Source organism: Anolis sagrei, chromosome 4, assembly GCF_037176765.1.
Source record: "Anolis sagrei isolate rAnoSag1 chromosome 4, rAnoSag1.mat, whole genome shotgun sequence".
Taxonomy (NCBI): Eukaryota; Metazoa; Chordata; class Lepidosauria; order Squamata; family Dactyloidae; genus Anolis; species Anolis sagrei.
The window spans coordinates 36,641,252-36,656,054 of record NC_090024.1 but is presented as its reverse complement, the minus strand read 5'-3'; the positions used below and the strand labels follow the sequence as shown (position 1 = coordinate 36,656,054).

Genomic DNA, 14,803 nt, shown 5'->3' with positions numbered 1-14,803 from the left:
TTTTCTTCTTCTATGATTTTCAGGTATATTTTAGAAATTAGTTTATTTTCTGTTTGCATTATTTTGTCCCAAAAGTTTTTCCCATCCTCAAATCCTTTTTCTTTGTCTTTCTTGAAATGTGCTTTAATTTGTTCGTATTGATACCAGGAGATTCTGGAGTTTATGCTCTTTAGTTCCTCTTGAGTTTTCATCTTGAATTCTCCTCCTACCTTTCTTATTATATCTTTATATTTGGGCCATTCATACCATCCTGTTATTCTTCTTTGTGATGCTTCTAGTGGCGATAGCCAAGTTGGTGTCTTCTCGTAAAATTTATTTTTGTGTCTATTCCATACTTTAATTAGAGAGGAACGGATGAAGTGGTCTCCGAAGTTTTTTTCCTTTCTCGCCTGGTCGTATCCGACATATGCGTGCCATCCTAGTCTTAATCCTTCTCCCTCTATGTTTAGAATTTTCTCCTTCTCTAACTTAGTCCAATCCCTTATCCAGATCAGCGCACAGGCATCGTGATATGATTTAATGTCCGGGGTTGCTAGGCCTCCTTTGTTTTTCCCTTCTATCATGTTTTTGTAGTTTATTCTTGGTTTCTTTTTCTGCCAGATGAATCTCATTATATCTCTTTTCCAGTCATTTAAAATTTTTGATTTCTAATTATGGGTAAGTTTTGGAATAGAAATACTAGTTTTGGGAGTATTGACATTTTTATAGTTGCTATCCTCCCCAGAAGAGACAATTTCATGTTTCCCCATTTTTCTAGGTCTTTTTTGATCTTTTTCCATTTTTCTATATAATTATTCTCTAATAGTTGTAAGTTTTTTGCTGTTAAGATTATTCCCAGATATTTTATTTTCTGTGTGATTTGAATGTTCCATTTATTCCTTAGTTCTTCCTGTTCCTTCTTCGTTATGTTTTTTGTTATGGCTTTTGTCTTTTCCAGATTGACTTTAAATCCCGAAACTTTTCCATATTGTTTTATTGTTTTCAGCCAATTTTCTAAGTTTTTGTTTGGTTCCTCTATTATTCCTATGATATCATCCGCAAATGCCCTGATCTTATAATTGTGGCCTTGAATTCACGCTCCTTCGATCTCTTTGTCGTTTCTTATTTTGTCTAGTAATACTTCGAGTGTCAGGATAAAGATTAGCGGTGAGATAGGGCATCCCTGTCTCGTTCCCTTTTGAATATTAATTGTTTCTGTTTGTTGTCCATTTATTATAACTCTTGCTTCTTGCTTGTCATATATAGCGCCAATTATATTTTCAAAATAGTAGCCCATGTCCATTTCTTTTAGTAAGATTTTAATGAAACTCCAATTTACATTATCAAAGGCTTTTTCAGCGTCTAGCGCCAGAAACATTACCTTTTTTTGGATGTTTTTTCCGTAGTATTCTATTAAATTTACAATTGTTCTCACATTGTCAGCTTGTGACCTTTTCGGTAGAAAACCCGCTTGTTCCTCTTTTATTCGCTTTATTAGAATTTTTTTCAATCTTTCCGAAATTATATTTCCTAGTATTTTGTAATCTAAATTTAGTAATGAAATGGGTCTGTAGTTTTTGACATTTTCTGGGTCCGTATTCTCCTTATGTATTAGAATGATTGTTGCTTGCTTCCATGTTTGGGGCATTTCCCTCTTTTCTCTAATTGTGTTCATGACTTTCTTCAGGTGGGGTATTATTTCTTCTTGAAATGTTTTATAATAGTTCTTTTGTTTTTAAGGTACTCATTATGCACAGAGCATTTATAGATAGATGGATGGATGGATGGATGGATGGATGGATAGATAGATGATGTTCTATAACACACTGATTCCCTTAAAAGATGACTGGTGTTAAAATTTAGTGCATTCAGCCTGGAAGGGTTAAGCATATCTATAAGTGATGTAGTTATGCAGCCTACCACCGTGGCCCAACACATTCAAATGTCTGGATTATCTGAAGGCTTTGGATGCTACCAAAAGTTGGCTATATCTGAAGGAGGAATGGCTACTGCTAGATCTAACTAATAGCCATAATGGCAAAGGTCAAGTATAATAATGGCCTTCAAGTAGGAAAAACTTTTACATACATGTTACAGGCTAACTGGCTGATTGTTCCCTTCTCACTCTTCCTGCAGTCATAAGCATTACTAGTCATCAATAATTTCTATTATTTCCATCAAGTTCTAAGGCCATCTTCTGACCAACAGAGCATCCTACAGTAAGATAGAGCTGCTCTGCAGCTACCTTTACCTAGCTCCCACTCCATCTAAGCTAAGCATTCCTGATGAAAACCTATTTTACACAGTACAGTACTTTTGGGAAATGTCTATATATATAACCACCTAATCACACTAGAGAATGAATCCACTTTAAATCTGGTTTGTGTCTCCTGACAAATTCCAGGGTTTTAGTTTAGTGAGGCTGTTAAAGGCTCCTCCATAAACAACAAACCACAGATTTCTACAGGAGGCAGGTACTGGATTTTAACTGGATTCATTCTCTAGTGTGATGAAGTAGTCAGAAGGCAGACTAAGTTCTCTTCTACCTCAGTACTGAATGTTTCAAACATGGGTGGGCATGCTCTGGAGCCTAGCACAAGCAGATTTTGGCTCTACCAGCATTGGAGGACTTCAGCATCCAATCACACCTACAATTTTGAGTGATTGGAAGTGACAGTGGTCACTCCTGCACAAGTTTAATACTGTTTGTTAGATAATGTTGTCAGGAATCTAACCAATTAGATTGTTCTTGAATTTAGAATGGGTGACAATTTCATGGGGGCAGAGCTGATCCCCTTCCATAGCCTACTCCCTAGTCACTCCTAAAATGGCAATTGAAAGTAACATCATGTCTCTTCCTGTTGATATTTTGAGATGGACTACACAGAAAAATATGTATGGGGGCAATGGTGGAATTATATGCACGGGAAGGAATTTTTTCCATTTGTTTTCATGTGCTTAGACATTTTCTGTATAGATTTCAGGCAAAGATGGAAGGGGGATTTGGGAGACTTTGCTTCAGGAGCAACATGTAACCCGCAGTCTGTACTTGGGGCCCACCTCAACTGAGAAGATGCTTCTGATATTATTCAGCAAAAATGGGGTTGGGATTAGTGGGGTTCCAAAGTCCATTCTGGACCTCTTACAAATGCTGTGTGCAGCCTGCTGGTCACAGACTGCCCACACTCATATGGCAAATGAATAAAAATCTATTGTGCCCATGGCATTTTATTTTATTTTAGTCAACTTACTGCAGAGAATGACAGAGATATCTGGAACTGGCCTGCAGGTTTTTGACACATGCTAAAAATCTTAAAGGTGAGTAGGAAGAAGCATCTGTCTCCAGGGGAAACTGGAGGTTCAGTGAAGGCTTGAATATTCACGAACACACATACAAAGAGAAGGAGAAAAAGAGGAGGTAAGGGAGGCTGACTGACCTACAGCACAATACTTAGCACATTTATTCAAAAGTAAGTTGCAGTGAACTGAATTGAACTTAATGGGAGTTAGATTTACAGTCTTTAATCAGAGACAACAAATAAGCTAATCTAAAGTCACCCATTACAAAGCCCTGTAAGATCATGATTTCATGTAGAGGTTTAGCATCAAAAACTAACAATGAGTATCAGAAGAGTTAGCGGGAAAGCACTTAACACTCTGTAATCATTGTCAGTTTGGTAGAACAGCACTAAGCAAAGTTTTCAAAAACACTTAGATTGGATGACCCTACTTCCAGTATTTGATTCCCTGTCGCAAGGCTAAAAATTCTGTCCTTGAGAAGAGGACGTTTTGGAAGCATAAAAAAGTGACATTTTGATACATGAACTCTAATAGTAGTAACAGAAGAGCACAATTTTAAGCATATACACAATTCGGTGTGATAGATGAGCCTGCCTTGTTGATGACAGATGCATGGAAGGCTGAATTGGAGAAATACATAGTTTTGTGCCATTTTCAATAAACAGGTAAATTGTTAAGTAGCCCCTTTCTGTCAGTTCTGCCCTTCTGTCTGATATGCTGTTGTTCCAGGACATCCATGGCCATATATCTAATCTGTCAAATATATATGCTTGTGACAACAACCACTGTTTTCAATTTGATAACCATTTTGAGTACTTGAACTTTTTATGATTCCTATGGCACAAGGAAAGGTCCCTTTCACTGCTAGACAACTTCTACATATGCTGAATAAAATACTAGAAAAAGATACAAAGGAAGATTTTCTATTTACTTCTCCTTGCTCTAACATTTCCCTCTAAGGCTCTGTGTGGCTTTTCTGATCTTCAGGGGAAGAGTTTCTCTCCATATCACCTTCTTCACAGGAACAAGGAAAAGATAGGCAACCTTCACTGTGATTGCTGCCAAGGCTGTAGCCGGGAGCGGGGAGGGTTAGGGGATCAACTCCCTGCCCCCCCCAAAAAAAATTCAGTTAAAAAAATCTGGTTTACTCATGAATTTTAACTGGTTAGCCAAATCCCCACACTAAGTCTTTGAGAAGCAAACATTAAATGGATTTAAATAACTCCATATAAATTATTTTGTGCTATGGAACTACTCTTCAAGATTCACTAACTTTTTTTCAACCTAAGATGTTTATTTATGCTTTTGTTGTCAGCCGCACTGAGTCCCTCTGCGGAGGTCGAGATAGGACAGGATATAAATGTCCAAAATAATTGAATAAATAAAGTGCAAGGGTACTTTTTATCAACTTTAACCGCTGTTCTTTCTTGGCTTCACGGATGGAGGACAGAATGCTCTGTGCTGCTTGAAGAGTTTGCTTACTAAATGGGTTTTTATTGTGGAGCCTATAATAACCTTCCAACAAAAAAAACTGTACCAGGAGTAATACCCTGAAGACTGTGTATCCTACAGCCTCTCAGCATAGAAGCCCATGAGCAGGTTCTAACTATTTCAATAAAGTGCTCATATTCCTCATGGATTGGGGCAACCGATATAATCTTGTCATCTAACATGTAAGAGAATTTAGACCAATCTGCTTTTCTGAAGTTGAATCTTCATTTAAATTGGGCCCTTATAATTAGAAGAAGTTGGCATATTATTGGCCGATGCTGTGTGTTTGGTATTGATGATTCCACTGATTTTTAAGGTACTCACGATGACAAGACCATTTTTATAGATAGATAGATAGATAGATAGATAGGATAGATAGATAGATAGATAGATTAATATCTGGTTCACCCAAAACCCAATTGATCAATTGGAGATCCATATTCATTCTTAAATTTTTGAAAAGACATTAACAATATTAATGACTTCGCTAGTTTAGTGTTATCTTAGGCATTGCTGTCATTGCTTTTATGCCTTCAACTAGTTTCCAATTTCCAATGGCTGTAAGGTGACCCTGTGATTGGGGTTTTGTGGCATTGCTTGCCTATGGGACATAGAGTTGTGACTTGCCCAAAGTCGCCCTGTGGGTTTCCATGGATTAGAGAAGATATGAAACCTGGTTCCCCAGAGTCTTAGTGCAACACTCAAACCAATCCAACACTCTAACAATCCTAAATTGTCATAACTCAAATGACCAGAATGTATCCTGTAATCCATCAAATCTGATAAAAATGATACAATTATGCCAACATGCCCCTTTCTGCTCTTCATTTTAAGAAGTGCAAAAGTGGAAGTCAACATTCCACCCTCTACTTTTGTTCCTCTCCTGTTTTGTTCAACATGTTGCCCAATGATCAATTCTGGAAAACACAAAAGCTTGCTTTGAATGTCATCATCTTAATTTTTTGGAAGACATGTAAAATAATATTGCATCTCTAATTTGCCTGCCATACTGAAATCTTAGTATTTTGGTCTATCTTATTCTACAGACCAATATGAGTTGAAAATAGTTAAACTGTGGAGTATGGAGCAGACTGCACTTGGATCAGGTGCTAAAGATCACAAAATGTAACTAAATCGACACTGTTAGGGAACATAAATAAAAGATGCATAGTTCTTCTAACAATTATCCAGCTTGCCCAGGAGTGAGTAATACTGAAGAGGAAAAAGAAAACAGGTCACATGAATCTGAAACATACCCATGAGAACCTGCTGCCTTTGTCATGCCTTGGAAAAGCTGTTCCTGTCACTAACAATAGAAGGGATGCAACCTTATTTCTGAATTTCATTGTCTGGAGCAGTAGGCTTCCTTCATGACCCAGTCAAGAACTGCAATGGGTAATCAAAAATATCACAAGAAGCTTTCAAACTGACATGTAAAACATTGGCAGGAACTAAGAAGCATCTGGTTCAGAATAAGTCATCCCTTTAAAAAAGATCTGAATTGCCCTTAAATTCAGTGCAGAATAAAAATGTACACCAAGCATGTATAGGAAATACACATCAAAGGAGTCAAGGGTATTATAGCAAAAGCTATAAGTACAAAGAAAAGAAAAAGAAAAACATATTTTGAGAAAATAATATATAAGGATGGCTGAAGGTGATACTGAAGCTTCATTGCCATAACAAGTGAATTATAGTTCATAATACTTTGAAAAGTGGGAAGGAAGAGAAGAGAACGTGGGAACCAATTTTTGCTAACCTGAAAACTGGCCACTGCATGACTCAAAATAAAATGAGGGATAACTTAGGTTTTCTGTTTGTGGGTGTTTGAGTCAATTTTTGTGGGTTGGGGGAAAATATTGGAGCATTCTAACTCTTTGTCCCTTCTTGGGGGCTTGCAAGATCAACTTTTTTTGGAAGTGATTTTCTCTAGCCAATTTTCATGGGATTATTGGAGGGGGGGAAATACCGTCAAGAGCAACATGCACCCTATAGGCTAGAGGAGATTTTCAAACTGTATGCTGTGACACATCTTTGTGTCTGCTCCAGTGTGCAGGCATTAGGGGTGTGTATGGTATAATTTTTCAAAATGGAATCCGAGAATTCCGGCAGTGGCAGAAACCAAACTTCCAGCAATGGGATGGGTGATGGGGCTTGAATTGACTTGGCCGAAACAGACCACATGATGTCTGAAATCAGCTCCCCCTCCTCCCGCCTGCCTGAGCCAATCAGAACAAGAAAGCAGATCATGTGTCCTTTTGCTAAGCTGGTCTATATATACCAGGGCAAGCGTCTCATTTTTCCTGTGGTGTCCTGGCTTCTGAGAAAGAGAGAGTGTGCTAGCTTGCTCCATGTTCTATCTAAGTGCCATCACTGCTTGGGATTGCTGTTTGACTCAATTCCAATCCTTTTATTTGGCTTTTTTTTAAAAAAAATAAATAAATCTTGATTTAATGTCTTTCAGTCCTTTTTTACTACTTCACTAGGGAGGTGAGGGTGTGTGTGTATGTGTTTGGGGTGGGGCTGTCAAAGGACATTTTTAGGGGTGTTTGTTTAAATATTTTTTACCTTGGGGGTAGTTTAGGGAAGGGAAGGGATACTCTGAGAATGCTAGTATTTAAATTTCAGTCCCTCCCCAGTAGTATCTATTATCTTTTTTCTATACTCCATACTGCACCTTCCTCCCCCGCAAAAATATTTTAATATATTTTATTTATTTATTCATTTACTGTACTTATACCCCGCCCTTCTCACCCCGAAGCGGACTTACAAAAAAGCCCTTTCTTCTTGTTGTTCACCTCTTTGACTGACTCATTTATTCCCCTTCCCTGACCTACTTCTGGCTTATGTGTACTCCTGTTCCAGTCTAGCAGCCATATAGCATAAACCACGTAATTAAAACAATTAAAAACCAGTAAAGTAAAAACCTCATAAAATTGTCAGTTCAACTTCAACAACCAGTGACCAGGAATATGGTAGGCAGATTGGAGAAGGCAGGGCCAGGACTTGTGCAAAACATAAACTATAGGGCCAGGCTGAGGGTAAAGTGCTGAATAAACCTTATCAGTAAATAAGGGCTGGGCATTTATGATCAGGTACCAACCATTATTCAAAGTCACACTGGAATACCCTGGGTGTCAAATCCCCGCAAAAGGCGGACAGAGTGGGGACTAATCTAATATCTTTGGGGAGGGAATTCCAGAGTTGGGGGGTCACCACCAAGAAGGACCTCTCTCTCATCCCCACCAACCATGCTTCACAAAGTGCTTCCAGGTTTACAATCTAAATGGCAGGGGTCACACAAGGAAAAGAGGATAACTGTGGGTTAAACAAGCCCATGTATATCCAGCCACTGGCCAAGACATGATGGTGCTTGGCTACACTTTTCTCTCCTAAAGGCCAAAAGAATGGTAGTTGGAGTAAAAAGGAGATACACATTCTTAGAATCAGTATTGCATATAAACCACAATAATGTTGCTTGCTTGCTTAACTGCAGGAACAAGAAGCTGTACAAGAAGCCCTTTGACTTAATAAATGTTAACATTAGTCTGTCACTGAGCAACTAAGTTATCAAATGCAGCAAATGGACATTGCTCAAACAAAAAAATCATACACTGTCTCCTAACTACATTTGGAATGAATTAAATACATTCTATTAAAATATTTTTTTAGGAACAGGAGTACAGTTTAGCCTCTACAAAGGGCACTCATAATAGCCTGTCTTAAAATAAAAAAGCCAAACTTAATCAGATTATAAAAATAAGCAAAATGTGAGTTACAGAATGAATAGGATTTTATTATTTACATTCCACCATTATACCAAGAAATACCCTGTGAAATAAGGACATAACTGATTCAAAATAAGGGAAAACATTCTCTACTGTGCTATCCCAGAAAGCTAGTAAAGTTACTAATATGATTGGATTAAACATAATGTCAGTCCAATTTATAAGATCAGTTAATAAGGAGGATTAAGGAAAGCAAAGGATTATCATATTTTATGTTGATTAAAGATTGACTGATTTAAATATCTAGATGGTGCACAAGTTGCATTGCTCATCCATCAACTGATATATACATTTGTCTCTGTCATTTTAGTTTTACCTATACGGAATAGCTTTAAAATCAGCTAGAGGTACCTGTGGTTGGGTATCTGCCTGTGATTCATGATTTTCTTGGACCTCATCAGATGGGCAAAATTGCTGAAACTATAGTTGATGAAACTACTCCATGAGATTACAACAACATGTTGCAACAACTTCGCAAACTACTAGTTTGTTTCAAGGCACAATTCAGTGCTCTTTAAATCTTGAATTCAGGGCTATTTGAAACATATCTCTTTATTAGTTTGCTTGAATTTAATGATTATTGCAGGAGGGCTTTCTCTCAATCCCACCACAATTGCAGGCACATTTGGAGAAGTCATGTGAGATTGCTTTCTTTGTATCCGCTCCCAGGCTGAGGAACTCTGCTCATATGAAACTAGACTGGCCCACTCAACACTCTCCTTCTTGAACATGAAGCAAAGGGTTTTTTTATTATTACTATTTAGATGGGTTTAGGCAATTAGCTGGATGCCTTTTAATGGGATGTGTGTACACTGTATTATTTTCAGGGTTGCATTTTGAATGCTTTTAAACTGCTTTAAAAGTAGTGTTAATAGGATAATGGAATTGCTTTTTACAATAAACAATGCTGTTTATCATAAACATTGTGTTTTAGCTGTCCTTTTTTAAATCTATGCTCTAGCTGCATGGATTCCATGTTGAGAGAAAGACATGTTACAAATAATACAAAACAAACGAACAGTTATAAACAGATTTCTCTCTATTGAAATGCCTAGAGAAGGCTGTTCATCCAGGAGTTTCATGTGAATATTGGAATAAATTAACAACCATAATCTACTTTTTGTTTATTAAATAGCATAATCACTTTTCTATTTTAAAAAAAGTCACTGGGAAGTGTTTAGAGACCTCTTAAGGAAGTGAGTCTTAACCAAACAAAGAGTGAAAGAATAGTCCTCAAGAAACCAATCAGCTGGACATCTAGGTATGTACTCACACCATTATCAGCTTCTGTTTTCAAGAAGAATTCTAATTTGAGAGGCTACAAAGGGAAATCATCACTTGAAAGCAAGAAATAACTGGAAGGATGACTAAACATGACACGTCGGAAAGCACAGAAAAATGGCTTTCCAACTTTTAGTTCCTGCAGAATATCATATTGAAGTTCACAGTGCTTTCGGAGTAATATGTACTTAGCTATTTTTCCTATGCGAATGCGTAATTACTTTTCTGAAGCTAAGGTGTAGTTTCTCACTTTGAAGAATGCATAGGCATTGGAATTGACACAGCAGTATTTTCTGCCATGGTTAAATGTGTGATTCCCACACACCACTCCTTAGAGCGACAGGATATTAGGGCTAGGGAGAGCTGGGTTCAGTTTCCCATTTTGCTGTGAAAGTAATTACAGGTTCCTATTCATCTTAACCATCCAGGCAGATTTGCTGTGATGATCAAGGGTGGAAGGAAGCAATATATATTGCTTGAGATCACTGAACAAAAAGTATAAAATAAGTGCTATTACTGTTAACATAATGTGAAATACTAATATAATATTTCACGTGCCGCTTTTGAAACAAGGATAAAACCATCATTGGTTTCAAACTATGAGCTTAAAAAGTCATTATGCCAACTGGCAGGATTTATGAGGATCATAGTAAAGCAACAGATCCTGCCTAACCTTGCAAAGCTAAGTAAGGTCAGCCCTGGTTAATACATGGATGGAAACCACCAATAAATACCAGGTGTTCTTGGTTATATTTCAGTGTAAGAATTAGAGCCCCCGGTGGCGCAAAGGGTTAAACCCTTTTGCCGGCCGGAATGAAGACTGACAGGTCATAGGTCGAATCCAGGGAGAGCGTGGATGAGCTCCCTCTATCAGCTCCAGCTCCCCATGAGGGGACATGAGAGAAGCCTCCCACAAGGATGGTAAAATATCAAACATCCGGGTGTCTCCTGAGCAATGTCCTTGCAGACAGTCAATTCTCTCACAACAGAAGCAACTTGCAGGTTCTCAAGTCACTCCTGACACAAAAGAAGTGTAAGAATTGGTAATACTACGTACTCTGAGTATTCCCTTATCTGAGAAAACCCTATGAAATGCATGGGATCACTATAAGTCTACAGATGACTTGAAGGCACATATACACAGCACAATAATTAGGAAGGCAGTAGGTTACCCAGATATTTAGCATCATAGGTATCACTCTGTGTTATACATTTTTTTAAAAAAAGCTTTAAGAAGCTTCACTTACATACAGGCATAAAGGCAAGGGGGAAAAATCAGCCAATTTTTAATCAATCTAAATTTTACTTTGGCATAGACCTGACATTACCTGAATACAGAAAGCACTCTTTGCCAAAAAGCCTAATGAGCATATTGAAATTAGTTCCCCCACCCTGATCCTTTCTGAGCAATTGACCCTGAAAAGTTGCCAAGGGGTTGAGCAATGTTCATAAAGGCTTATAGAGGTAGACAAGAGGTTAATTTGCTACTGAAAGCTTCAAAGAACACTTTAGAAAATCACAGACCATTTGAATCCCCAAAAGCCATTTGTTGCTCTTGCAGTACATGAGTACTTTCTCCCAAGACACTTAAATCAATATTTTCAGGCTACATACCAACATTTTGTTGTTGAAAAATAACATGAATACAACTCAGCTGCATTTTTAAAGAAGGCTAAGCACTTGAAGATGAAAAGGTTGCAGGTTTGCTTTCATTACCTGTAAGTGATATGTTTGTGTTGCCACTTCTGTCCTGTTAATGCATATCGCTTTCGACGAATATTAAATCGAGAGTTGCCTCTCGTCTGATCAGGCACTCCACAACGAGGCTTCTTCATCCAGCTTTAAATTTTAAAAAAAGACAAGTAAAGAAAAAGATCAGAAGTATACAATGGCAACAACCCCTTAATATTTCCAACATGGTCCATGTAATGAATGAATGATCACACCTCTTCCCTCCTTCCTCAGAAGATGTAGCTTCCTATTCTCTGCATAACCTCAGATAAAAGGGCTGCCAAAAATCAACGATTTTATTTTAATTTGATATAAATAAGCTTAAAAATAGTAAGTTTTGAATATTTTATTTGAAAAATAGTTTTATTTACTGATTAATAAAAAAGAGGGTAAATCAATGTGATAATCCCGTCAATCATATTTCAAAAGTATTACACATAAGGTGTTCTCTTTCTTGTTGCCTCATTCTCTCTCAGATGTGCCCAATCTATAGGATTGGGAAAGTACAGGAAAAGCCCAGAAGCAGAAAATATGGGGAAATAAAACAGATCTGAACAAGGAGGAGAGGCCTGAATGTGCATGCAAGGAATACCTCCTCCCCCATTATTATGAATGAAAAATTCATCTGAAAACAATTCAAAATAATTGTTTGTTTTGTATTTAGCTTCTAATTAAACCAATATCTCTGAATACATATTAAGTGTATATTAAACAACTATGTCCTTTTCTAAAACTGATGATTAAAAAGAATCTCCCTCACTAGAGAGTCAAATTGTGATCATTACAATGAAATCCACCCGAGAAACAGTTTAAATCATGATAGAAAATCATAATCTCAGGGCTCTTCCACACAGCCCTATATCCCAGAATATCATGGTAGGAAAGCCCACATTATCTGAGTGTGGACTTAGATAACCCAGTTCAAAGTTATTGTGGGATTTTCTGGGATATAGGGCTGTGTGGAAGGGCCCTCAGTCAACTTGATTTGAATCAATCAGACCTGCTAGCAAACACTAAGGGCCCTTCCACACAGGGAGAAGCAGAAGCAGGAAGGTAGGCAGGGTTTTCATCCATATGTTAGAAGTTCTGTGCAAACTTAAGTAAAAAAAAAAACCTACAGTGAACAGAGTCTGGCCATGTTATTGTTTAATATACACTTAAAAGGAAACACTGGATTCCTCTGAAAATGTCAGTGAGGCTCTCTAAAAAAATTAAATTCCCTTTTAAAAGGGTTTTTTTTTAAAAAAAAAAGAAACGATTAAAGATTGGTGTCCTGATTACCATATGGTGTTCCATTGTTTTACAAGCACCACATGATTAGAGACTCAAGTTATGTCCTTAAATCACCTGTCAACTTATGATGGCCCTATGCATTTCATAGTTTTCTGAGGAAAGGAATACTCAGAAGTGGTTTTTCCAGATTCTTCCTCTGAAATATAGCCTACAACACCAATTATTTCTTGGCAATCTCCCATCAGAGTATAAACCAGGACTGATCCCAAATAGCTTTCAAGATCCGATAGAATCTGGTGCTGTCAGTGCATTATTTAGTTTTCTGCGATTGAAACTGTACAGTCTTCTGTTTTGCTAGATTAAAAAGTGGCAGCCCTAGTTCTAGAAAGTGAATTGCTGTTTCCAGTGGACATTCATGACTATATTAACATTTACACGTGGATAAGCTACCATTGATTTAATTAATCTAATTTCACATTTTGGATACAACCCAAAACAGTTAGGAGATATAATTGATTTCCTTTCACTAAAATATGTCAAGGTTCCTGCTGAATTGTGGCTGTTGTGTTTAGTCACCTTTCACTTTTTCTAGTCAATTTGTTTGAACAAGCTTCTTTTCATTTCCTCTGAAATCCCACCCCAAAACCACTCTGTCATAATTGAGTTTTTTCATGGTTTCTTTCCAATAAGAGCATTAGCCCTAAGATGGTTTTGCGGTGAAATGTGACCTTTTATATCTAAATTTTGGACAACTTGGGCAGAAATTCTGCAGCAAAGAACCAAATAGTTTTCACATAGAACATGGATCTACAACAGAATGCTGCAATAAATTGGCTGCCTTACTGTGGGGTACACACGCGAATTAGATTCCATATGTACATTAAGGCACAGTGTGAAAACTTGTTCTTCAGTTTTAATGCAGCATAATCTGGACCAGGTAAACTAATTTTTAGGAATGGTTTAGATACACAGGATCAAGTTTCAGTACAAGAGAAAGAAGCAAGTTTAATGGGTGCAGTTATCAATGCCCTATTTAATTCCAACGTTATCTGGGGGCTACAGCAACATTAATTGAATCTGCACTAATTAGAGGGAGCTGGACTAGTTTACAAGACCAGCCCTTATTCAAGTGATTAAATTTAAACACTCTTTACAAATGGTATATGTGAATTCAACCATTCAATACAGTAATACACAGCTACAGTACAAAAAACTGCAAAACAAACATTGAGTGTGTGATTCATTAACCTCTCTCACTTATTGTGCAACAAAACAAATCACACTCATACAAACGCAAAAAGAGAGGCTATTGAAATTGCTTATCAAAGAAAAATGCCCTAAATCCAGAAGGGCATATCCATGTTCTTGGGTGTAGACAAGCTCCTGAGGATATCTGAATGAGCCCTCAGGATTGTATCCCATCATATCATAAAACAGTCATTTAATAATTGTGAGTTCTGAATAAGTATCCAAAATACAGCAGAAACTATCTTTTTTTCTTGTCCAAGAGAAGCTTTGAGCTCAACACTAATGAGTGAGATAAAGAAAAGTCTTTTGGTGTTGGTACAATGGAAACCGTGTATGCTTACTGTGATAAGAATGGGCTTCCAATTAAAAAGAATGTTCCAAAGAAACGATTAATTTCCTCAGAAAACAGATCTTTTCTTCAACAAACAATAGTTAGCAGATTCACAGTACTAGAGAGGCAATAGTTCAATCAAATTCAGGAAATATTAGCTGTGTATTATAATTGTCAGTTCTGTAAACAGACAATCTCATGAAGTAGAATTACTAAATATTTAAATCAAACATGGAGTTGCTTTTCTAACATGTCCTACAAATATTTCCTTATCTTGTGAATTTGATTACTTTAATTCTAAGAAATTCCCAGTCAACATAGCCAAGCTGCCTAGGCAATTCTCAGGGTCAAACTCCAATGGTAATAATCACATAACTCATTCCATAAATGTGAGTGCCTTTCTGTGGATTTTAAGCAAAAA

The 14,803-nt window shown here is 37.2% G+C and overlaps 1 protein-coding gene across 2 annotated transcripts in view; it reads right to left on the bottom strand.

Moving 5' to 3' along the window:
• MMP16 (matrix metallopeptidase 16) overlaps positions 1-14,803 on the bottom strand; it is a 205,380-nt gene that overhangs the window by 81,992 nt on the left and 108,585 nt on the right. For both annotated transcript variants that reach the window (XM_067467371.1, XM_060775571.2), the window contains one exon: positions 11,556-11,678. In XM_067467371.1, coding sequence (XP_067323472.1) covers positions 11,556-11,678 — 123 coding nt within the window. The remainder of the gene's footprint in view (positions 1-11,555; positions 11,679-14,803) is intronic.